The 27,893-nt window shown below is 36.8% G+C and overlaps 2 protein-coding genes across 2 annotated transcripts in view; both read left to right on the top strand.

The window, feature by feature from the left end:
• The first annotated feature begins 771 nt into the window (after positions 1 to 771).
• LOC112043573 (uncharacterized) lies at positions 772 to 2,778 on the top strand. Its single transcript, XM_052883993.1, has 4 exons — positions 772 to 789; positions 1,050 to 1,286; positions 1,696 to 1,906; positions 2,541 to 2,778. Exons 1-4 carry the CDS (start codon positions 772 to 774, stop codon positions 2,729 to 2,731), a joined length of 657 nt encoding a protein of 218 aa, XP_052739953.1. The 3' UTR covers positions 2,732 to 2,778.
• A 9,444-nt stretch (positions 2,779 to 12,222) lies between these two features.
• The window catches only part of LOC112043575 (neuropeptide CCHamide-2), a 31,065-nt gene continuing 15,394 nt past the window's right edge, over positions 12,223 to 27,893 (top strand). Inside the window, exons 1-2 of the mRNA XM_024079053.2 lie at positions 12,223 to 12,349; positions 20,671 to 20,744. Of these exons, the coding sequence (XP_023934821.2) occupies positions 20,675 to 20,744 (70 nt within the window). The 5' untranslated portion in view covers positions 12,223 to 12,349; positions 20,671 to 20,674. The remainder of the gene's footprint in view (positions 12,350 to 20,670; positions 20,745 to 27,893) is intronic.

The raw sequence follows: 27,893 nt of genomic DNA, 5'->3' as shown, positions 1-27,893 counted from the left end.
CTGCGCGCGCTGTTTCATTAAGCTCCTCTAATTATTGTGTTTTCAAATAAATCGCGCACTCAAGTGTTTGCCGACTGATAGCGCAGTAATCAATGATCCCTTTTATTATCATACTACAACAAGTTATATTATGTTCAGCTGTCCTTCAGGGAATGAGAACATTAATAAATCAAGAACATTATACCATTATAATAAATGCGGAATATCTGCCTGTTTATTGCCTTTTCGAGGCACCAGTTTAAATGATATGAATGAATGGTTTGAATGATAAAAGGAACTTTAGAAACTTTTTTATTTTGTTTTGCACAAAAAGGGGGATTGGCTATTGTTAAACTGTAAAGTGTAATCATTGGGCTAAAAAGGAGAAGACTGATTTAATCTCGTGTACATAGAATCAAATTGCCAAAACTTGTTTTGGGTGATAAAGGCACAATAATAGATTACTTAAAGTTTTTGTCTGTTTCTCTTGTTACGCTAATCTCTGCAACTACTAAATGGTTACATGTTCGACCAATAGTCATGCTTTGGCTCAAAGTCATCCTTTTGTTACAGCTACCAGCATATCTCAAAATAATTAGAGAATTTTATAAACACAAAGACGTATTACAGTACAATCTGTAGTTGTTACACTAATACAACTAGTAGGAGCTACATCACGTGCTGCGAGTGTGTTTAGTAAATACAGTGATGTTTTCACAAGCAATGACGTACAGGTACGATAAGGTTCAGGAAGTGTAACGTTGCACTCATTTGACAAGTGAGGTGGACGTCATGAGAGTGGTAGAAGTGGTGAGTAAGAGATTCACTTACCTTGTGTTGTGTGGTTTTTTATTTGATTAGGCAAAATTAAGTTAATATTTTAACAGCTTCTGTGCCATCTCAACAAACTGTCGCAATTTGAAGCTATCAATCCTCCAATCTGTTTCACAGACTGGAAGACCAATTTTGTACATGTACTCGTACATAGGTAGATTTCGTATATATAGGTTTTACAATGAAATAGTACTTTACTTTACCGTGAAAACATCTTCGTCTAAATTTTCTTACAGATCATCATTATCATCCACGTAACAGGAAGTTTCAGCAAGAAGAAGAACAAAGACCGATCGTCGGAGAGCATAGAGAACATCCTGTACTACAAGGACTGTAACCACAAGCAGCGCGCGCCGCTGGTGCCGCTGGTGCCGCTGGTGCCGCTGGCGAAGAGCCAGCCGCCGCCAGCGCAGCAGGAGTGCAAGATGTGCTGCACCATGTGCTGCGGCAACCAGTGCGTCGATAGCCATCAGGTTAGGACAATAGGTTGTTGAAGTTCTTTACGCATTCTTGCATAACTATTGCATAGGATTCTCATTCATCATTCTCATTGGACGAGACTAAAAAGCACGCTGTCTCACATAGCATTGTGTCTGAAAGAGATAGAATCAGTTATGAGCAGTTAGCAGCTAGTTTACGTGCATACGTCTAGTCGCACACACAAATACCGTGCCGTAGTGTGACAAACTGGAACGACGTTAGACGATGTACGGATTTCAACGTCGCACCGCTGTACCGGTCGGAGTGGGGGGTGTTAGGTTTATTTCCGTTACGAAATTTCTTGATTCGGTCGCCGCACTCAAAGCCCACAAAAGCTATTCAATAGCTTAAAAATACATGTCATAAAAACTATATACGGTTACTGAAAATATATTTTATTAGCTATACACAAGCACCAAAAGAAATTTGCGTACTACAAAAAGTATCTCCTTCAATATTATTACAATACTGTTGGGAACGCTGCACCAGATGCCGCTGGGCAGGCAGGCCGGCAGCCCGCTGCAGCCTGACATGCTGCCGCCTCGAGAGAGGAGGAAGAAGCAAAAGTTCCCGTTTCCAATGCAACCTCTTCTACCTGCCAGGAGAGTTACAGGTAGTTGGGAAAATATTCTGATTAATCATTATTGATAAGCGTATTGGCTAGATGTCAAGTGGGAAGCCAACGCCAACACAAATGGCCGAGTTTCAGTCTGAAAAGTCTAGCTGCCGGTACAATTAGATCACACAAGTTGATCAGGATGCCGTTAACGAGCACCAAGGCATTGTAACATGTATTCCTTGCACGTCCCGCAAAGTGCCCGGTGAAGTTTTGCTCAATATGATAATGGATATCTCCTTATTATCAGAGCTTGTGGCCAAGTTACACATCTATTCTCTTTCAACAAAATGTAACACTTCGAAAACTATAGGTTGGTAACTTCTTTCGTAACACTCCCGATGTTGCGCGCGGCGTGTAGCGATGAATGAAAATCCCACGACTGTTTGACAAAAAACCGACAAACGGTTTCACACCCATGCAGTCTTTCCGCCCGTCGCCCGCATGTCATGGGAGTGTTATCAATAAACTTGCCAGATTATAAAGAACGTATGAGACTGACATATCGCATCGAAAAGTTGATCACGTGAACTATCGATAACGAATGTCATCCTATAATTTTTTTTGGTTCCAGGGCTAGGGCTTGTTTTGTTGACTTTAACTCCTAGTTACTACAAAAAATGTGTTTAAGGTTACCCAGGATTTACGAGAGAAACTATCAAGAGTTTGATCTCCCAAGACGAGGACATCAGGAAGATACTGCGGGACCTGGTGCGGGTGACGATGCAGAAGGCGGACCTGATGCAGATGATGAACGGCAGACAGGCGGCGCAGGCGACGCCAGCACGCGCTGATGATAGTGACCCCGACAACGATTTGTGATGCCTTGCCTCGTCTCATTTATTTTTAATTAAATAATTTAATGTGTATATTGAGAGACTATCAAGTCTACTTGTCATCATCATTATATTATGATATGCCTATTTGTTTGCTAATGATAAAGACCAGAATCGATAACTTAGCTGTTCTTCGAGACGAGGAGTATTAACCGTTAAAAACAATAATCTGATATCATAGTACACATCTTCTCTTATATCTGAGCCCAATTGAGATCTGCGTGGGTTGAGTCCAATTGCCAAGGTTCACTCCACGCAACCTTTTCACTTCGCTTCACGAGATGTATTCCGCAAGGGTTACGGAGCAAATTAAGATTTTAAGTGATCTGTATTTTTAGTACAAAAGATACAAAAATTCGTTTTTCAAGAAATAGCGCATTAAAAGCGCCTGTAAGTGCTTTTTTATCATAACAATCAGTCTATTTGAATGACATATTATAGGATCAGACCACCCTCTTTATAGGAGAGTGGATATGGAGCTTAGACCCACGCGCTACTCTAATGCAGGTTGGCGGGCTTAGGGTGATAGTACTAATTACCATTGAAATCTCTTTAGAGTCAAATCGAGTCCTACATATTTCAAGCATACTTTATACACCTTAAAACAAAGTAATTATGGCTTTTAAAGTGTATACCGATTATATACTTAAAAGTAAAACGTTACTTCAAAGTCGATTCGCTGCTTAATGTTTCATTAAAAGTTATAATTCAATTTGCGGCAGGCTCGCTCGCAGGGAAAAATTGTAACAACTCCGCTTAACAATTAACATGTTTAATTCGAGGCGGGAATTTGGAATATAAATAATGCAAATGGTGGAGCGTCACAAGAACACTAGAAAATAATAATATGAACACAAGCTCATAAAAATACTACCTAGCATGCTAGAAAACCACTTCGTTGTTCTGTATGGTATTTTGTTTCATCATTGGTAACGTAATTTGTAAGAGAACCAGCTGGCCTATTCACTATTTTGGTCTTTTTTTATCAATCTATTAAAGTAAACATCAAATCAATTGAGAAATGTCATCTACTGACTGTATGATATCCACCAGCAAGTACCGGATGACATTTGTTACATAGAATCTCAATTTCGTATATGTCATAGATAAAAAGTTAGTCTGCTGACTGAGTTGAGTTATTGACAATATGTAGGGAAGTATCGAAATTGTGTTAAAATTATATTGATCGTGTGCGGGCATCCTCAGAAAATCGTTTTCTATTTAATATTGAACATCTCCACGGAACCCTCACTTCAGTGCATTGCATCAACTTTTGCGTGCATGGTGTTAGTCCGTCCACGTGTATGATGGACGCAAAAGTTGTTGCAATTAATTTAAATTCATCGCAGTTATGAGCTTAAGCAAATAACGCGCCGGCCGATGAGCACGATCTCTTGATCTGAGTAGATAAATGCCAATCGACAACTTCAATTTTATTAAATTATTATTTAAAATTCAACATTTGAACCAAAAATAAAACACCTATTTAAATAGCACTTAAAATTAATAAGATTAAAATATTTTCTACGGTGTATTTTCCAATTAGACTGAACACTTTATCAATGGAAGTACCCACATAAAAGATTTTGCTAAGCCTAAACTTAAGAACTTATTATTTAACCTTTATAACTTTGCATATATCTTATAAACACAGATTAGTTGTTTCCCGCGGCTGCACCTGCTTAGTCTCGTTTCTCAGGTAATATCAGGATATAAATTATTGTTCGCTTTTTTCTTTTTCCAACACAACTCTGAAAAGTACAACTACGATAAATTATGTTTAGTCTATCTCTGGCCACAATGGACCATACGGGTGCATTAATGGTCAGTGTCGGCGCACGTCTACATTTTATATCGTCTACTAATCACTTCTTGCCGTATGCTCTAATATAAACTTTTTGAACTTGATAAAAAGTGTTTTCAAGATTTACTGGTAATAAAAAAAATCAAAACATAGTCAGAAGACGGAAAACAGAGGAAATATCTTGGTTTGCAATAAACACTTTTTTAATATTTGATCAGTAAAACGTAGCAGGCAGACAGTAATATTAATAATAATTAGCACACACGATTTCATGCAGCAAAATAAAAAAAAAAAAATATACTTAAACAATACACATCACTATCTAGCCCCAAAGTAAGCATACAGAGTAGCTTGTGTTATGGGTACTAAGATAGTTGATATTATAATATTCATGTACATTTATATACTACATATAAATACTTATATAATGTATAAATGCACACAGACACTGGAAAACACTCATGCTCATCACACAAATATTTTCCGTGGATGCAGAAAGCAGGGTCACTATCCACTGCGCCACGCGGCCGTCAAAGCCGTCAGCAAAGTTAATAGAATGGCGACACCGCACCGGACATCGCAGTTAGTCGACCCCGTAATAGGTGGACCGAAGACATTCAATGGATTGCAGTTAGTCACTGTATGCCGGCTCAAGACAGTAATGTTTTGAAGTTTTAACTGGGGACCTAAGTCTAGCCAATCGTCCACTAGCTGATGATGATGATGATGATGATGATGATACAGTAGTCGTGCCCTATTTCATTTTTATCATCATCATAATAAAGTAATCAATTCGCCCTTTCTGGTAGTTTCAGTATTCATGGTTCAATAATTGTTATTTTATCATTGTTTGAAATAAAATATACATTGAACGCTTCAGTAAAGTCCTGTACCTTTACCTTGGAAGCCTACTCACACGTGCTAAAGGATTGTAGCGAAGAAATAGACCCCACAAGAGGTTCAATATTTTAGCCATGCGTGTGTAGTTTACACGAATCTGTTGTATCTTTTTCGCTCGTTAGCGATATAAATAAAAAAATAAACATTATTTATATAGTACGACTGTTATGTATCAACATGAGTCGCTACGAAAATATAACTCTACGTTATTTCAATTTAAAAATATTTGGGCATGTTTCAGAAAAATCGTAATGTATTTTATATAGAAGTTGCGCAGCTGATGTCCAATTAATATATTATTAGTCTTTAGAAAATATTATTATTAAGTAATACTAGCGGATGCCCGCGACTTTGTCCGCATGGAAATCAATGTAAACTTTCAACCCCTATTTCGACACTTTAGGGGTTGAATTAAAAAAATCTTGAATCATATTATATTTTGTATTTTTATGATTTATGAACAAATTTTTAAAACTGTACCTCAACCTATCTCACTCACCCCTTCTATTTTAACTTTAGAGTCAAAAAGTACCCTATGTTTTGCTCCAAGGTCCCATTTACCATTATACTAAAATTCATCTTGATCGATTCAGCCGTTTACCAGTGAAAAAGTAACAGACAGACAGACAGACAAACAGTCTTACTTTCGCATTTATAACATTAAGTATAAATAGTGCGATGATTTATTACTGGTTGTATTTCATGAAATCAACTATTCACCACTACCACCACCACCAACACAAGCCATGTGAACGAGTGTAACTCGTCCTCCTACAACATGGCGTCCTACTGTTGTCAGCTGACACATAGTTTGTTAAGTCTCATGAGCCTGTAAAATTAGCGACGACTCTTGAAAAAATTCTCTTTCCGTATTTGCTGTATGATCCATAATGGGGCCTCAGCAGAGTCCGCCAGAGTGGTGTCTTCAAACCGGAACACAGTAACGGAATGGCAAAATAAGCATAATAGTAATACTTTCGGGATGATTTTTGTCACAAAGAACGGGAGTCCTTTTCATGAAAGAAGTCTCGCGGCTAAAACCTGAACTAAAATTGACAGCGCCTTACACAAATGACAATAAGACCACCATTACTATTTAAGACATTAGTGCCGCGTCTGGATGACTTCTTTCATGAAAAGGATTATACTACCACTCAAATGGCATACGTGTACTTCCACTTAAGGTTAGGTGGTTCTTTCGTCAACTATCGTGTATAAAATACAAGTCTCAGAATCTAGAAAAGTAGGTACCACAGCAGCATTGTCCGGCGAACAAAGCGCACTCGTTTGTCGCGCGACCTGCGCTGACACGTCATTACTGCTACAGACGAGGAAGACATCCGTCTTCAGATACCAGTATGACGTCATGTTCGTACACTTATACAACACTTGGTTGACAGGTCACATTTTATAATAATAATGAATTTCAGCTGTGGCGCATAATTTCACCTCCAGCCATGTATAGTATGATCAAATTAGTGCATGAGCACAGGCGCAGCCTTTATTCCTTCAAGCTCATATCGTGATTGTAAGGTATACTGACGAGACAAGCACGATAGCTTACATATACATATATTGACGGCCTCCGTGGCGCAGTGGTATGCGCGGTGGATTTACAAGACGGAGGTCCTGGGTTCGATCCCCAGCTGGGCCGATTGAAGTTTTCTTAATTGTCACCCTAGCAGCAAAGACGTACCGCCAAGCAATTTGGCGTTCCGATACAATGCCGAGTAGAAACTGAAAGGACTGTGGATTTTCATCCTCCTCCTAACAAGTTAGCCCGCTTCCATCTTAGACTGCATTATCACTTACCATCAGGTGGGATTGTAGTCAAGGGCTAACTTGTAAAAGAATAAAAAAAATACTTGGGCTTGGGTTTGTACTAAAACCGCGGTTTATTGATTTTCTACGAAGTACTACGGCTACTTTTTATTCCGATATTCCTACATAAATGACCTCGCACTAGGGAGAAATTGCGGGGCAAACAGCTAGTAGTAGATTGTCAAAATCTTTGAACAGTAATTTATTATGAAGTACTTGGTTGTAGTTGCTTCAGGCGATGTTTTCTCCGATCAAGTAGTTATTTGAGTTTCGAGTGCCATACTCCACAGAATACTGAAGCTTAACTTTTTGGTTACCGTCGTGTATATATATATGCATGTTATGTTTAAGATAACACGCAGATCATTTTGTTTACACAACAGTGCACGGTTCACTCTACCGCAGATTTATTATCATCAAATGATGAAATATCAGGAAATCATCATCAAATGTTGACTCAACAATATACAATTTACATACAAAATTCCTGAAAAACTTTTGTATCCTCATCATAAAGTAGATTTTTCGTGATTAGTAGTAGTAATAGTAGAACTATTACTGACAGAGCTTGTCCAGGGTCTAACACGATACTTATTTCTGCCGCCAAGCAGCATTGCTAGGTTTCGTCTGTAGGGTATGGTTGTCAGAGAGGTTACAGGCACTTGACACTTAGCACTTACCCTTCGGGTTGATGGACATAGCATACAATTTTTTGTTTATATTTCATCATTATCAACCCATATTCAGCTCACTGCTGAGCTCGAGTCTCCTTTTAGAATTAGAGGGGTTAGGCCAATAGTCCACCACGCTGGCTAAATGCGAATTGGCAGACTCACGATGTTTTTCCTTCACCGTTTGAGACAAGTGATATTTAATTTCTTAAAATGCACACAACTGAAAAGTTGGAGGTGCATACCCCGGACCGGATTCGAACCCACACCCTCCGGAATCGGAGGCAGAGGTCATATCCACTGGGCTATCACGGCTGTTTATATTTACCACTTACTAATAGCTACTTACTTAGAGAAACTGTGCTGTGCTGGGACTTTCTCCTATAGTACGGAGGATACTTGGGTTCTATAGTAAACCTTTATAATAGTATATTAATGGTCAGCTAAAATTATTGGAAACACCTGCTACAGTATGAGATTCGCATTGCGTATATTGTTCTGAAGTCCGTACACTGTGTCGTTTTTTATAAAACGCACCAGTATGTACTCGAGCTTGCAATAGCCACACCTCATTTTATGAGGCTGACAAATTTTAAGCGTTCATAAAATGAGGCTGAATAATTGTTTGTCCACTGTAGGCTCTATATGAGGTATCACAGAACATCAACTCTAAGGTAGAACGTGCTTGCTTAGGACGCTCGTTCACTCGCGCTTTGAAGGTGTTATAACTCTCATTATTTAGTGCTTGTCTCGTAAATCTTAGGGATACTCTTTCGTAGTGGTAGCTAGTTGATAATAAAAATTAACTTAATTTAAAAATTTTTAATTAAACTTATTTATAGTACTTATGAGCATACTTTACGTATGGTTATCCATTATTATTATTTTATAAATCTATGAATGAATTACACCATTCAATATTCAAGACAAGATGTGAAAAATCTATACATAGATTTTAGATAGCTCGGCTAATTTCTATTTTTTCTTTCAGGAACAGGGCAGAACCGCGGGGCTTAGCTAGTCGCTTCATAAATAAGAAATATACCGACCGATAAACTGCTATCCAACATTCATAAATTGCCTATAAGTCCTCATATGTCATATCAGCATACAATCACAAAACAACAGAAAATCAAATATAAAAATAATTTTATTTATCAAACAGGATTTTAAAATTGTCAAAGTTGAAGAACTAGCTACCAGATAGACTGGATAGATTTCTGTTAAGCTTTTATAAGAATTATTTCGGCTCAACCACATTTTCCGAAGTACTGAGTGATAGTTACGAGTAGGTAGATACACTAATATATCACTGGCTGTGGCGTGGGCTGATCTCAATGGAGGTTTTCATCACTCGGACCACTGTAGAACCTTTTCCGAAATAATCTATTATTGCACAGGTAACAACGGTGCTCCCAATTTAGGCATCTGTGGTGTAATGTAGGCCACACTACGCTGTCGTGTAGAACTAATATCGTGTAATCATAACTTGACTGCACTGACCATAATGCATTTGCTTCTGAATGACTAAACGTGGTGGCTCTTTTGGTTCATTTTCTGTCACGTGATTTGGTGACCTTCAAAACAAGAGAACATCCTAGTCAAGTCTGCTTAAACTGAATTATTACATTATATTAACTGTCCAATGTTATTGTAACAGTCATGTTTTTTCGTTGTGTATTTTTCTTTCATTATACAAGCTAATTTATGCTAATACTTGTGCTGAGAGCCAGGTTGATTCTTTGAGTCAGATCTTGTGTCATCGGTCGAGACAACTAGCCGCGGTGTAATGAATCGGAGATTTTTTTGGCACTACGATTCCATGGCCTCCACGGCAAAAAGAATAAATTATTGTAACTTTCAGCCAGAAAAGCATACTTGTGCCACTTATCGGTATCTGCATGTTTTGTGTTTATTTTGGCATACAAGTACTTAATAATTAAATTAAATAAGGGTGCCATTTTTGTATTACATGATTTAATTTTTTTTTTTAATTTTTATCATTTATTTAGTTAATAAATAATAACAAAAAAGCAGGTTAATATAGGCACATGAAAAAGATGCAAAAGCAAATTAAGAATCTACAAACGTTAACGTAAACTGAGAATTCAAGTTTTGTTATTCTGTGACGGTAATGGAACCCGCTACTTTTGGGTTCGTTTCTAGCTGTAGCAGCGCTACGGCGCAAGTATTACCCGGTATATCCGAGACAGAATAATGAATGGGATACATTCACATGATGTAGCAAAAAGCGTCGATACCCTCCTGAGGTTAGGCGCTTTTGTATCGCAATAGATTCTCGTATTGTCTCAATTGGAATACTTGATCATGTGGAACTTACGATACTTTTGTTATTTTTTCATACAAAAGGTATGAAGGTTCGATGGAGAAAATGTAAATACTGCTGATATTACTTGGAACCCTTTCATAGCCTTCACGATTGGATTCATAGTGGAAGCTGCGGTATTTTTGAAAAATCATTTGCCATAATATTCTATAAGTGTTTCCAATATTTTCGTGCCCCTCCAACTAGTCGTATTGACTTACAAGTGGATACGACAAATAATTCAACAGATAATACTAGTAATTACTTATGAATCTATGAGCTTGCGATGTTAAAATCCGGCTCTTATTTTAACCGTGACCGCTATTGAGGTCTGGGCGACGTTTTAAAAACTAAGGAAGGCTTCCTAAGTTTTTAAATCGCTTTTTTTGGTGGAACTGATAAGAAACGTGTGGTACAAGGCTGCCCTGAGTCCGGCAATGAAGCTATGGTCTCCAACCTCGTGTGATGTGTGTACCCCGGCAATCATACCACTCCAGCAAAGTTGCTCGGAGGCAGAAGCAAGTTTAACTAGGCATCATTTAGTATTCCCCTCCCATTCTGAGAAACTCATGCTCATCAGTGAGCCGAATATGGGTTGATAATGACGATGATCATAATACAACCCCCTATATCGATGGTAGATCCCATCCCTCTTGGTTTGGATAAGTTTTTTTCTAAGTAAACCTTCTATCCAGGTACATGCCCAAGTACTTGATGCTATCACTTTGTGGGAGCTGGTTGTCACGTAGGGATACTGGAGTGAAGTTCCTCGGCAAAGAGTGCAGGTTACATGGACTGATTTCGTGGCTTTGATTAATTAACACAATCTTAACATAGGTTCAATAATAAACTTTAAACATTAATAGATATTACGATGTCAGCAATGTTATTAAAAAATGCGATGAATGTTAGACGTACTCAATAGAGTACAGAGTGCGCAAGTTACTCCACAATCAGCGGCCGCTTGTCCGCGCATCGTTGTAGTACCCAATTACGCACACATACTCGTAAACCCACGTATGTAATTAAAAAGCCTCGAACCTCTCGTGAAGTGTTAAAAACAACGGCATAATCAACTGATTGCAACTTTAATAACTTGATGCGAAGTTAGCGAGCGAGCGGGACGGCGCGCTGGGCGGGCGGCGCCTCTCGCTCGCACGACACGGAGCCTCAAATCCGTGCAAATCGTGGTCTGTAGGGCGGGCCGCAGACTTACTCGTTGTAGAGAAATGGCAGTTCGATATTTTTTAATCTAATAATAAGTATATTTTACTTGTAAAATCCATGCTCTATAACCCCTGTATCTCTTGTTGAAATACAACTTGAGAGTACATTTTGAAAATTAGTATTTTTCCGTGACAAAGTATATTCATTGTTACGAGTATATGTGATAGAGGATTTTTTATGGTTTTAATAGTTGCTTCGTTGTCGTCGTCATTATTTACAGTAGCCGGAAATCTGAATCTTAAGAATATTAAATTAATAAATCGATATTGCTAAAATATCATAAATGTCACAAATTACTCGTATATTCAATCATCAATATACAATACAATAATAAAAATTATAACCAAATATATTAAAAATTACTACTTTTTAATTTATTTAAATGATTTATTTATATTACCAGAAGCCCGCGACTTCGTCCGCGTGAAAATCGACGTAAACTTTCAATCCCTATTTAATTCTCTTCTCGTAAGTTTTATACATAATTACACATATACAGTACACTAATCATTTTTCAAAAATATAACTCAAAACATAAACAATTTTTATAAAAAACTTCAACCCGTTTAAGCCCTTTTTTAATCGCTTTGAGTACAATTGAATTTAGGGGAAGAATTTTGAAAAATCTTGAATGACATTATTTTTTAATATTTTTCTGGTAGTAGTTCATACTAATTTACAAAATAACAAAGTTTTTGAATGTATAGTTCCCACGCAATGCCGTGTCTGGACCATAGTAGTGTCTGTGGGCGGCGCTTAAAAGCGCGCGTCCGGCCCGCCGCCGCGCACTTTAAGCTTCGCGCGCGGACCCGTCGCGTCCCGGACACGCCGCGCCGACCGTCGCGACTACTGCACGTAAGTACTACTTAGTGGCAAGTGACAACTAACTAAAGCAAAGGAAATTTAAAAAAAGCCACTATAGTGATTTGTTATTTAATGGAGAAAAACTTTTATAAAGTTCTGGCAAAGTTACTAACAAAACTATGAAAAGTAATATTAATGTCACAATAATTGGAAATTTAACGAATAAAAGTGATTTTTTGATTTCATAATTATTATTTAACACAAGTTAGTAAAAACTTTCAAAATAGTTAAACTAATGAAAAATAAAAGAAAACTGACTTGTAAAACTAAATGACGATGTCTGAATTAAATTCAAATTCACATTCAAAATTTATTTATTTTACGTAAAATTCCTTTTAAAAAGCATCTTTTATTTAGTGACAAGTTTCAGTTTTTACCTACACTAATGAAAATTATACACAAGCCATACGTTCAACGAAGGAAATCCCTCTTGAACGTATAATTAATTCGGTAAATAAATACGGTTCGTTTTGCGGTTTCAGGGAATACTATAAAAGATTTTTAATGTTTGGGCTACTTCTCTCAGGTTTAATGACAATTTTAAAGAAAAAAAAATTATAAAATAAACATGTTGCTTGTCTATCGACGTAATAGGAGTATACTAGGTGCATAATATTTAAAAATATTTTTCAAGTACTATATTAAAAAAATAATATTGAAGTGTTGCTAAAAGAATATATTTAATTATTATAGGAAGTCAGTTTGCGAGGTTAATATTTTTTTTAACTAAAATATAGATGTCGAATACCGTCACAAACACTTAAATTTATTAAAGCTCGAGGATCTTATTTACCGCAGTTAACTTAAATAGCTTTATTGGATATTGAAATTAATGCAATTGTTAATATAAATAGTTTATTACAAGATCTCCCTTAGTTTAAATTAGCCAAGCGTTTTAACTTTTCGGTTCGGTTTCTGTACCAGAAAGCATTTTGTTGTATTTAATATAAATAACTTTCTAAGGTAAAGTAAGTAAAAATATTTTTAAGTTTGGTATTTATTCCACAATTTGTTATGCACTTACAAATAACAATTTGTCACTGCGATGTGTTCACACAAGTTGTGCTCTGCCGGGAATACTTAGCCGCGTCCATTACAAACTTACATTTTAAAATGTTTATCTTAAATTACTTTGCAACGAGACGGTTTGTTAATTTAGTGCTTCCTTTAGTTAACCGTATGTTGCTTCATCTCACTGACATCGCATAGTATGAACCTAAAAGTAAGGTGGTATGAAATGAATATGTTTTTCGAGATCTTCGTTGAACTCTTTTACCTATTTTCGTACAATTAAGCATTACAATCGTTGATGAATGAAATGAAAATGAATGAAATGATGTACACGGTGATTATGAATAGTAAATTTTTGATTTGCAACCGTTTAGTAAATTTTATGGCGATGATAATGACAATATCTACTTGACCGAGAGACATTGCAGAGCCAAATCAAAGTTTTGTAAAATAATAATCAAAACTAAAATACAGTGATTTGTCATTGGATTTTATCTAAATCCACTACATTCTCAGTAGCAGCCTAGAACGCACATTATTGTCACAAAGTCAAATTTTCTTACTGAAGTCTGTCAAAGCCTGCCGGTGGGCACTGGAATCTAATCTCTAGTTTATAATAAATTTGTGTCCAACATACAATCCGCGCAAAAATGTGAGACTTGTATAAAAATATATCTTTAAAAGGTTCCTCAATAGTCATAGTATCACTTGGTTATTATACTCGTACCTTAAAACTTTCAATACGAACCGTCAGAACTAGAAATCGTCTTTAAAAATATTTTTATCGTAGTTTTAGAATCAATAAAGTGGAGAAGGACTTATAAAATGTAACAAATATGAATATAAAGGAATGTAAAGCAGGCAATTACCAAGTGTAAGCAGTACTGTCGGCGTTAGCGCGCACTGCAGCGAGTGGGGGCGGCGACCACTGCTCAGCGAGTGCCATGCATAATACATGCGTCATTTGAATGGTTATTAATAGATAAATACGAATATCTTTATTTCATTACTTATTTTCAGGCAAGTTCTTACGCTATGATTGGCTTTTTCTACGAATATTGTTTATTATATTTTACGTATAGTTTATGTGTATGTTATGTGCTTAAAATACACATAAACTATAGTTAAAATACTACAGAATAATAACATTGGCCATAATTTTATTTTTAACTAGCGGAGCTTTCATATTTTTACGGATAAACTTCCGATTTGATTAAACAAAGCCTTTATTATGGTTCAAACTTCATTTAACGTATCTACATGAAAACCACCAAAAAAAACTTGTTTTGCGTTCAGCATTTTCACTTCATAATATATTATTTCCTATAGGAAATATATTGTTGACTTAGTTCCTACATACTCGTATAAGTGTGCTTTGTCGGACGTCAGGGATTTTTTAAAAAACAGCTAGCCTATTCATTAATTTGGTCTTTAATAACAACCGATTAAAATAAACATCAAATCAACCGAGAAATGTAATCTACCTACTGTATGATATCCACGAACGGTTGTCAGTAGGCACATGGTAGCATTTATTTTAGGTATATAGAATCTCGTTTTTCTCGAATTTCGTTAACGTCAAATAAAACATTTCAATGTTAGTGAATTAGCCTGCAGGTTGCAAACTTCAACCTGCATAGTATGTAAACTCATGAGCTAAATAATAGCTTGCAATAAAGCTAAACGTTACACGCGGCGGGCAATTAAAAAGCTTCATGTTTGAATTAGTGTAACTGGCACGGTGTGTAACTGCTGTTTTGGACACAAATGCAAATGATGGGGATTACAATGAAATACACCTCACGACGTTCCAGAGAGTGGGACAAAAATGCAAGCCGCCATTATTACAATTTTTATTAATATTAACGACCAATTGTTGGGACAGGCTACGCTACCACAGCTGAAAGTTATTTATTTATATATTTACAATGTATGTGCACACAAATAAATGTTTATGAAGTACCTGTGAGGCATGAGACTTTTTTTATAAAAATATAGTCCAAAAAGTTTGCTACGAAAGTACAATTTACAATCATTGTTACCAAAGATACGCGAGGTTATCGTGTTAAAGTCCAATCGAACATCGGTAGATGCGTCAACGACATATATCATGACGAGAGAAAGTCATATTGTCGACAAATAGTCGCGCAATCGAAGGCCTACTTTAAGGGCTTGGCCGGTGAGGTTAGCGGTTGGGGAGTTTGAGTGGTACTAGACTCCCCCTTAAACCCGATATTCCCCCTTACACCTCCGAAGACTGAAGACAAAAGTCTTTGAACAATGTGTGTTGCCAGTGATGACCTATGGTTCCGAGTCTTGGTTGCTCACTATGTGCCTCATAAGAAGGCACAGAGTCACACTGTGGGCGGATGAAACGAGTTATGCTAGGAGTATCTCTGCGTGATCGAGTCAGAAATGAGGAGATCGCGAAGCTTAAGTGGGAATGAGCAGATCACATAGTTCGAAGAGCCGATGGACGTTGGGGTCCCAAGGTGCTAAAATGGCGACCGAGCACTAGAAAACGTACTGTTGGTCGACCTTCCACAAGGCGGAGGCTCAGAATTGTGATGTTTGTAAGTCCCTACAAAAGGTCTATGTCGCCATCGGCTGATATGATGATGATGAGTGCAATAGGTGGGTGGAATCAATCAAGACGCGGAATCACAATCGGTGCGATATTTCCAGTACATTTTCGTTCACTTACGCGGCGGCATGCAATATGAACGTAGCGACGGTGCACAAACGAGATTTGGAGATTGGCAATGTATCGCAGCGCCGCGGGCCGAGGCGTCACTCGCACGCGGCAGAATTAGTAATTTAGTAATTGCTCGTGGTGTTTGCTATCTAAAATGACACATTTTCTCCTTCTGCATCCTGATTTAAGGACCACACTCTATTACATTTACATATTAAATTACATTTCAAAATTCATTCATCATTCACCAGTAGCTTAAACATTTTAAATTACTGGTGACAGAAGCGCTGGCTCCTTTTGCAAACTGACACTTTTTAAATCAACCATTCCAAACAGTATTTCTGTCACCTGCCACTGTTCAACTTAGCTTAAGTTTTGTATTGTCCAAATATATTTGCCATATCTTTTGTTTAATGGCCAATATTCCTGTTCTCCTCCAAATATTTATAAATACTGTTAGTGTGTATGGGGATAATCCACCGGGCGCGTTAAGTGTGCAACCTTCACTATAGAGTTGTGTTTACTTATAACAGTATTGCTGTTCAGATAACACAAACGAAGTTTTTATAAAATATTTGTTTTCTGTTTCATAAGTGTCTTCATTTTCCAAAACAGTCTATTTTGCAACAAACTTATCAAAATGAACTGATTAGTTTAGTGAACTCGCAAATTTCCCACTAAGTTTAATTTAATCATATAACAATTAGCCAGATTGGGTAATGTCATTTAAGTTACTCCATAATGTCGCTTTGCTTGGCTCAAGATGTTGACGATAACGTTACAGGTATATTCTGGACTTCTCATTACATTATGATAAAATCGGATACAATAACGAGAATTATCGATATATATCTTTACTAAATCCGTCGATAAATAATTGAGAGCGGATCTACAGTTACTAACTGTAGATCTTCAATTGACCGACTACTGTCACAAGTACTTTTTTGTGACAGCAGTGCCGAGTTCTACAGACATTCTTTATCCAGATTCGGTGAAGATCATTCTTCTTAATTGGATTTATTCGTAGCTATTCTGTACTTTAATATTGCGGACTTTCTCCTTCACTATTACTCAATAACAGAACATGATAATGAAATATATGGAAAAATATGAAATTTTGTGGATTTTTTATAAAAAAACGTTCAAAAATCAAATAATAAAATGAAATACCTAACCCCACAATTAAGGAGTTATAATACTTTACTCGACGCAGTGCCGGTGTAACCAATACAATACACTTTCTAGTGATCCAGATAAAATTGATTAAAATAAATTGTAGATTTTTTTTATCTCACAAATACTAAATGAACCATTTGTTTTTATCCTTAAAGGTCATTTTATTTGTGTTATAAAATGTGTTTAAATGATTTATTTAATGTCAAGTCCTTGTCCTCGTCTCTCTAAAAAAAGTGTTCTAATGTAGCAGCAACCGGTGGCTATATCCCTCCCTGTAAAACACATTAGTAATTATTAGAAGGAGTATTTGAATACTTTTTATACAGGGCTGTTACAGGGCACAGAACATTTTGTGGGCTTAACATAGTGAAGTATGTTGTGTATAGTAATTTTTGATTAGTAAATAACTTTAGACATTACCACAGTGCGAAAAAGTCATAAAAAGATTAAACCGGCTACCACTAAATCAACCGACACATTTCTTTCCATTTAGATTGTTACAAGTTTTGGTATACGAGCAAAAGTTGAACATTCTATCAACTGGGCTTTAGGGATATCGTACATCGCATGCGTGCGCATTTGATGTGTTCAAACTTTTAAACTTGTTTATTTTGCGATGAAAAATGTTACCCTTCATGTTTTATATGGTAAAAGTTCGCTAACAAGATATCCGTGTTTCTTTGACAGTCAAATAACATTTTACCAATTTAGTCTTGGATTCATTGAAAAAACAAATAGATTACAACAATTTACTTTTATTTTTTTTCTACTCTAAGTCTTGAATAGACGGACAATACATACAGTTCACTTAAGTATATATAACTATAGCTGTACTTTTCTTTAGTTTGCTATTGCTATTGTCAATGTTACCGTATTATAAAAAATCATTAAGACTGTCCACAATGCAAACGACCTTGAAAAATAACTTGTTTATATAGCGACGGGAATCATTGATTGTCTCACCATTTTTGCGGTTTTTCTTTAAGGTAATTAAGAGTTAACAACTTATTTAATTTATTCAAACATTAAAAGCTGACTTTGTTGAAAAAAATAATTATAAGTTTATTTCGAACCGCTGTTAGAGCAAAATATCGAAATCTACTTACTTTAATTTACTCACTTTATTTCTATATGTGTGGAGACAGTAAATTAGTCTCTAATTTTTCGGAGGATTGGTATTTTTGATATTTTTGATTAAAAATATCTAAATTTATTAAATTTATAATACAGCTCCAGATATTCGAATGTAGTATACGCTATATTATATCGTCTTCCTTTTTACATAAAACTATACCCAATAATTTGTGCACGTGTGCATGTGCAAGGAGATAAGACTCATAATACTCGAGTGACTTTAGTGACACTTTTATTATGTGTCTACCGCCGCCCGCCGCCCGCCCTCCGCCGCCAAATGTGCATCTACGAGAATGATATAATAAAGCTATCTACTTGTAGTATGTATATAAAATGATAATCAAATTAAATTACAGCCAAAAAGTTTTTCATCATTCGTTATCGATCAATTAAAATGACAATGGTAATTTTTACCATTTACTCTTTACAACTGTTTTATCTAACAGTCAAAATGCACATAGTTCTTGGCCCCTCGTGCCAGTACTGTGTAACGAGCTTAGTACGTAGCACCTTCACATTTTGTTGCAGCATAACTTAACGGCCCTCTACAGGGCCAGATCTTCCTCTTTATATGACATGGGATAATATAGAGCTTAGACCTCTACCTCTCTAGTCTAATGAGCAAAATTTGTGATTTGAAGTACCAAGTTTACTTAAAACTAAGTACGTTGTGACGGGTGAATGTGTTTACAAACCTAATTGTAATGTTATAATACAATAATATATTTTATTAATTGTTGTTAGTTGTTTTTCGCGCGGTGTAATTGCACATACGATAACGATCCGTTTGTTTAGGACCATAGACAGGTTTGTGTCTATTTGTACGGTTAATTACCATGAACATTACTTGGGTGCCTCATGCGATGCCCCTAATTACGGAGCAGAATGAGCTGAATTATTTAATGGCTAGTAATTGTCATATCTACGAAGCGGTCACCGCAAGCCGTACAATATCTGTATTCCCGGGTGACGTAGCGGTTATTCGACCAGCAAGATTTACACTACTCGTATGAAACGTGGGAAATTCTTCAATAAGAATGATATTTATTTTTCCGTAAAAAGTAGTTTGGGTAACTTGTAATGATTTGTCAGCGGTTATAGTTGACTCTGATTAAGTTTTTACAGTCAGCAGGAGGCCTTGACAGTTTTTGAAGTAGTAAAATTTTACAACAGGGAACTTGTATTTGTATGCTAGTAAAACTTCGATGTATTAGTAAGGTAACAGCACAAACGCGTAAGTTTGTAAGTAAAAGCAAACAAACATGTTATATTATGTAGAGTGACACACGGGGAGACAAGTGACATCGAATCTATCAACCTGTTGCTTAGCTCTCACAGACAGACGGTAACTTATAAACATGTTTCTGCTTTGCTAACGCTCCTTCAGTTCCATACAAACATACGCGTCTGTCTATACATAACAAACGAAGTAAGCCGTTTTAAAAATAGAACATTAGATATAATTGATATGATCGTACTAGAAACTGCTGAACGCGGCCCGTGCGGTAGTCTACGATTCTACTAACCCTACTATAATATTATAAACGCGAAAGTTTGTATGGATGTTTGTTACTCTTTAACACCGCAACTACTTAACCGATTTGGCTGAAATTTGGAATGGAAATAGATTTTAGTCTGTATTAACGCATATACTACTTTTCATTCCGGAAAAATCCACGGTTCCCGAGGGATTTGTGAAAAACTAAATACCACGCGGACGAAGTCGCGGACGTCCGCTAGTAGATCCTAAAAATGTTATTCGAAGTATGCCCTTTGATTTCTAACAGCAACGGCAGGTATTGTAAACTGTGCCAAAATTAATAAAGGAATAATTACAATTATGTTGAATAAAAGAATTCGCTTTCGACGAAGCCCAATAAAGAGCGGCCGAACAAAGCGGTTGTGTTCCCAATATAACTTGTCACACTTTTTGTCCAATTGTTATAGCTTAGTGATTACGTCGTATGGAGCCGAAAGGTTGCCCGTTCGGCGTCATCGGTGGCAGTATCGAAACGGTTAAAATTTTTTATACCTCATATCTTTTCACGACATACTCGTGTCTATCACGACAGAATAACATAATCATAATTGGTTGTTTATTACCCGAGGTCCCTGCGCGATGGTTCTGACCAATAGCGTGTAATAATTGCTAGTGTTTGGCTAATGAAAATAAAACTGAAATTATAAAATTATTATAAGCATCATAATCGTTTGGAGGGCACATAGTGCAGACTACATACATATAGTGTAAGAAGCAAACAGCTCAGTCCCTCAGTAACTCGTGTGCTTGTTGCAGAGTCATGGCGCACAGCATCCTGGCCGCCTCCGTCATCGCCGTCCTCGTCATCTCCGTGGGCGTGGGCGCCAAGCGTGAGTAGCTTCCACACTACTGAACACTGGTCCGTTTCCAGTCAGCGTTGTATCCAGTGATATGTTACATACCGATTCTCTTTCTACAATTGGCGGTACGTCTTTGTCGGTAGGGTGGTAACTAGCCACGGCAGATGCCAATCACAAAATCAAACCGAAGGCAATTCAGTAACTATAAAATCAAAATAACGATTGGGAAATTACGAATTGGGAATCGGACCCAGGACCTCCGTTGAGAACCACAGCAGTACCCTACCGACTGCGTTAGAGAGGTCGTTAAACTAGGTAGCCAGGTTTTAGAAGCGTAGCTATTATTGCTGTTTTCAGTTTTGTACAATCAAAGTCTAATTTGTGCAAACACTTCGCACCGCATGAAATAATTGCAACTAAATTCCTGTGTCCGCAACTAAAAATGTGCTTATTTATTATTCACAAATCGAGTCCGTGAAATTATATTGAACATCCTTTATGAACGCATCGACAGCGTTTAGCGTGATAGCTATTTTAGCTCGCGACTAAAAATATAAAGTACTGCCAACTATTCCTAAAGTATATGCGAGTACATATACACATATCTCGTGTTCTCTATTTTCCTTTATGGGGCTGAGACTTGGACTTTGAGATCTGCTGACTGCAAACGTATTGACGCGGTGTTGGAGAAATGTGGTGTTGGAGGAAAATGCTCCGGATCCCATGGACTTTATTTCGGACCAACGCATCTATACTTACCCAACTCAGTGTCAAAACTAGGCTCTCTACCATCTGCATAAAGTGAATCCTTGAGTACTTCGACACATTGCCAGGAAAGATGGAGATAATCTCAAGAAAGTTATGGTCATTGGCAAAGTGGAAGGAAAGATGCTGCGCTGCCGCATGCGATGCGTTGGTCTGATCAGATCCGCACCTCACTCGACTCCACGGTCTACAATACTCTCCGGGTGGCCGAAGCTAGAACACAATGGTGTGACACAATACAACTGAAAGTCATTGGTGGAGGTGGTCCTCCTCCTTCCTTATCAACCCATATTCGGCTCACTGCTGAGCTCGAGTCTCCTCTCAGAATGAGAGGAATTAGCCAATAGTCCACCACGCTGGCCCAATGCGGATTGGCAGACTTCACACACGCAGAAATTAAGAAAATTCTCTGGTATGCAGGTTTCCTCACCATGTTTTCCTTCACCGTTTGAGACACGTGATATTTAATTTATTAAAATTCACACAACTGAAAAGTTGGAGGTGCATACCCCGGACCGGATTCGAACCCACACCCTCCGGAATCGGAGGCAGAGGTCATATCCACTGGGTTATCACGGCTCACTCACGGAGGTGGTCACTACGCTCATATACGGTGTGATGAACACGACTGAAGGAGGAGGATATATATCATCATAGTTAGTAGCGATGTAGACCGGAATGTTGGCAAATCCACCAAATACGTATTATTCTATAAAAGCCTTTGCAAATAGTCCTTTATTCATATAAACTTAGGAAAGTATTTCCTATAATCTAATATCTTTTAGTTGGAAATGCAAAGTCAAACTGAGCCCCGCCCCGCTCACCCCGCGTCCCCCGCAGGGCATCAGCTGGGGGCGGCGTGTGTGGCACATGTTTACACTTTGTTTATACTTTGTTTGCACTTCGCGGTCACTTTTGCACTTTAAGTTTACCGATTGTACTAGTAGGCGAGACTAATATTTGTTTGTACGTTTTTGCCCTGCTCTTACTAAGTACTTTGCTATGGGGAGCAATGAAATTCCGATAAAAACAATCGAGATTTGTAATATATTTGAGTTAGAATAGTGTATTTGCTAAGTAAAAGGATGCTAGCTTTTGTTATTGTTAATAATTTCGATTTATTTAGCCTATGGTATTAATCAAGTTCCATGCCGGATGATTGTCTCGTTAAAGTGAGCATCATGTTATTATTTTTTCCGTCCAGAACACATTCTATTTAGCACGATATTTGAACAATTAGCATTAATATAGGTAACACGGCATTAATATATTCTGGATGCAAGGAATGTGCGATCCGTATATATTTTTGAAGAGCTAACGGATCTCGTTTGTCAAGTAGCCTATCGATTGGGTTCTAGGTTCAGTTTTCGTGCCTTTGAGAGCACGCTATATCTACAGTCTTGATTCACATCTGATAGTGATCGTTATAAATCAAATATTTTTATTATCAGCCCACCAACCCGCATTATAGCAGTGTGGTGAGTCTAAACTTCAAATCCCATCTTCCATTTTTTTCGATCGATATTTTATAAACTTTAATAAAAAAACGCTATATACACGTGTGATGAAAATTATACTCCGCTAGTTTCTTACAACACTTTATTCCACCTTTTACAATTACAAATTAAATAATAATATCTCTACTGTTCCACTGTTTTACCAAAACCACCTCTCAACACCACACTTCCCCGAAAAATCCATCTTTTTTCTCCCTTCTTACACGGCTCACGCCACCAACCCCTCCAATCTCTCGTTTTGCCGCCAAACGTTCCTATTGGTCTTACAATAAATGGCGCCTTTTGTAACATCCAATCACATCGGACCTGTCATTTTCATTTCACAGACTACAGATTTTATCCACAGAATAAAAATATAGAGAACAAAGACTACTTTTTTATAAAAATCATGACATTCGGCCATCCGCCTTTGTGCAACCTCCCGGTGCACAAAATAGGTAGAAACTATATTATTAATCTGTGAAATGTAATAACTAAGAAATTGCGAATCATAGAATATATTTTAAGCTACTACTTGAAATCCTACTTTACTTAACTAATAACGGTACAGCAGCGTAAAGCACAATGAATATGTTATCTATACCTATTATAAGATAATTAAAACCTTTATGAATCATGACATTCGTAAGATAAAATAGAATATATATTTTTTTTTACATTTAAATCCTACTTATCTACTTAAATTTGTTATAAAATAATTCCTGCCCTAAACAATTAATTACGTAACAGAAGAGTAAATCACAGAACATATTATCTACAAGTAATAATCTTGCAAAAAAAAATCCTACGATATTATATTATTATTATACACTCAATAAAATAAATAAATAATACTTTGACTTGAAAAAAAAAATAATGACATTTTGGTAATCGGTAAAATTTTAGTTTTAACTAATTAATAACCGTTTGAGATTAATGTTGCAATAAAGCTAGTGTGCTATCATCTAGTATTGTTTATTCAAGATTCTGAAACGCCAACATAACCCACGGCCTTATCCTATCTACTGCAACAATAGCCTGAAACGGTTAGCTTCTATTTTATTATAGAATATTGCTAATTTTATATTTATTGTTACCCACGACTTGATCAATTCTATAAGGACCTATGAACTTATTTTTTTGCTATTGCCCTTGTTATAGTAGTTATTTCTAGTTATCTTAATTAAAACACCTACCTCAAACATTGAATAAAATAAATTTTTATTTGCGTAATTTAGGAAATCAATACAAATTTTAAATTTTTCAATGGTATTTGTCTCTCCTAAATGTCCTATGTCATCATGGTTAATATATATTTGAAACTGGGCATCACATTGAACCATAAGACATAACCAAAATTCATTTACCTTTTGAAACAATTTATTGTCCTTGAAAATGAAATTATTTTTAATATCTTTTATTTCATTTCCTCTAAAAACCGACCGTAATTTTGTAAAAACTAGAAAAGCTTTGCGAAGCTTTTCTTGCCATTCATCCCAACTATAATTGACAGAAGGCAAAGCTTCAAACCATTTTTTTGCAAGACCTACCAGCTTTTGGAGTGCAAAATGTACGGTTTGCTTTTGGTTCCAATCATAAATATAAGAACATTTGTTGGCCTTTTTTTATCCATCTACCTACACTTTGCAATCTACTACATGAGTCGAAATCTCGAATTACATTAACGTGATTGTTCTGTAAAATTCTGTTCTTATTGGAGCTGTTCTGCATGGTCATAATAAATTTGAGTACCTCGTCTGTCGTAAAGTGGGATGCCAATGTTGGGCGCTGCTCCGGCTGCATTGCCGATGGGCCCGGTGACTCTACAGGCCCGGATACCTCGAATGGGATCCCTGACTGGCTTGGCTGGACCTCATCGATGATGATTTCCCATTGCGCCTGCGGGAATTCTTTACGCGCTTTGCAAGCATCCTTTGCGTTTGGTCCTGCGCCGTACTATCGCATGACCGGTGCCTTCCATGTTCTCGATAAAAACAAAAAACAATAACCAATGTTAATAGACCGCACAATTTTTAATGTGTGGCGCGGAGACAATGAAGTATCTATAATTGACAGTTACTTGTTTACTTATAATATTTTTATTATATATATATGTTTGTATTCAAGTTATCTAAATCAGCGTAACTAATCGCAGTAAAGTCTTTTCTTTTCTTTTTTTTTTTTTGCTTTAAAATTTACTAATTATACAGATACATAATTTCATTGTAACCAATACTTAAAAGTCCTGTCAGATTCATTAGTGTACCGATTTGATACAGCACGCATTCAATGTATAATAAAATAACTAATCATGGTTCACATAACCACAAAACAACACTGCATTAATAATTATGGTACACATGACCACAGTTTTTGTCACCTTTATTGCACAATAAACGTGGCGTCACCTAAAAAATAGCTCATCTGCAGCACACATAACTGCGTTATTAAACGTGGCTTCACCTAACCAATGCTTATCCGCAGCGCACATAACTGCGTAATTAAACATGGCTTCACCTAACCAAAGCTTATCCGCAGCACACATAACTGCGTTATTAAACGTGGCTTCACCTAACCAATGCTTATCCGCAGCACACATAACTGCGTAATTAAACATGGCTTCACCTAACCAAAGTTTATCCGCAGCACACATAACTGCGTTATTAAACAGGGTTCACCTAACCAATGCTTATCCGCAGCACACATAACTGCGTAATTAAACATGGCTTCATCTAACCAAAGCTTGTCCGCAGCACACATAACTGCGTTATTAAACGTGGCTTCACCTAACCAATGCTTATCCGCAGCACACATAACTGCGTAATTAAACATGGCTTCACCTAACCAAAACTTATCCGCAGCACACATAACTGCGTTATTAAACAGGGTTCACCTAACCAATGCTTATCCGCAGCACACATAACTGCGTAATTAAACATGGCTTCACCTAAACCAAAGCTTATCCGCAGCACACATAACTGCGTTATTAAACAGGGTTCACCTAACCAAAACTTATACGCAGCACACATAACTGCATTATTAAACGTTGCTCACTTATCCGCAGCACACATAACTGCATTTTTAAACGTGATTCACCTAATCAAAACTTATCCGCAGCACACATAACTGCATTATTAAACGTTGCTCACTTATCCGCAGCACACATAACTGCATTTTTAAACGTGATTCACCTAATCAAAACTTATCCGCAGCACACATAACTGCATTATTAAACGTGGTTCACCTAACCAAAACTTATACGCCACACACAACTGCATTATTAAACGTGGCTTACACAGCCATTGAAACTAAATCTTAATAATATGAGTGACTAGGTATAGACTTCTTTAAAATGGAAACTTGATTATATTTTTACACAGTCTCTAAAGGTTACTAACAGCAAACGTCAACTCAACCATTTACAACTATCAATGATTACGGTTCTTAATAAAAAAATATTAAATCAATTTATTGGAAAGTAGTTGACCAAATGAATATTGGTTAATTGAGGGTAGGTACGGTATCAACCTCGAGTTAATAACTAATAAAATCGTACAAATAAACGTGAATCAAAATCTTGATAATTAATAACAGCGATAACTTCGTCGAAACAATTGTTGGCAACAATGTCTATATTGATAATTTGAGGGTAGCAATTAATATTATTCACATCTATAATTAACAAAACTAAACTGGCTGTACGTTATCATAGATTAGCCTAATTTGGCTAGAACTAATAAAAAAATTTAATTTAATGCCGTTATAACTGTTTCATTGCCAAAGCTAGGCATTTTCACACTTTAAGCCGTTTGTTCATAATACGTAGCCCGAAGCTTTTAGTTTTTTATCGCTATTAAGATTAAAATCCTTAATAATCACACCTCTATGCACATTAAGTAACTAAAATGATCAAGAAATAGATTACGTACCTTCAATTGTGGGCCTGCGTGGATTACATCCCACTTCTGAATTGTGATGAAAATTATACTCCGCTAGTTTCTTACAACACTTTATTCCACCTTTTACAATTACAAATTAAATAATAATATCTCTACTGTTCCACTGTTTTACCAAAACCACCTCTCAACACCACACTTCCCCGAAAAATCCATCTTTTTTCTCCCTTCTTACACGGCTCACGCCACCAACCCCTCCAATCTCTCGTTTTGCCGCCAAACGTTCCTATTGGTCTTACAATAAATGGCGCCTTTTGTAACATCCAATCACATCGGACCTGTCATTTTCATTTCACAGACTACAGATTTTATCCACAGAATAAAAATATAGAGAACAAAGACTACTTTTTTATAAAAATCATGACACACGTAATCGAAAAAATAAATTTTCGCGTCGAAGAGAACATTGAATATAGGCTTCAACGTTCTATTTTTGTATTCAATCAGTCCATCATTGATCTTGGATTCTAATTGTAGCTCAAATAAACCTTTCTCCGGATCCCTCCATACAGTGGGAGTTGCAACAATCGAAATGCTCGCATATATTCGTATGATTTGCGTTTCCATTATATTTAGCGCGCAGGTAAAACCGATTGAGCGGCAACCCACAATACATTACCGAGCTAACCACGGAGGGAGGGAGGCAGGGAGTGATCTTTCATACGGTACTCTCAGAGTTTAGATAAGTAATTTTCATTGGAGTGAAAAAGGTCTAATCAAGCCAAATGCGTAACGCGTAGGTTGTATATCGGTTAATATTTGTCCGTTTCCCCCGCAAGGGTTGGCTTCCATTATACTGCGGTTGGATTAAAAAGCAAATTACCAACAGGTTGAGCAAAAACGTTGTTTTATTTGATAATCCGTGGTAAGCCACAACCAACCAGCCTACGTGGTTATGTTCTCGCAAAGCTGCCAACGTCTTGGCTGTAGGCGAATAAGTTTTCTTGAAAGAAACCTTATAA

Source organism: Bicyclus anynana, chromosome 10 (genome assembly GCF_947172395.1).
Source record: "Bicyclus anynana chromosome 10, ilBicAnyn1.1, whole genome shotgun sequence".
Classification (NCBI taxonomy): Eukaryota; Metazoa; Arthropoda; class Insecta; order Lepidoptera; family Nymphalidae; genus Bicyclus; species Bicyclus anynana.
Note: the sequence above shows the minus strand (reverse complement) of the source record. Positions and strands in the feature narration are given on the sequence as shown.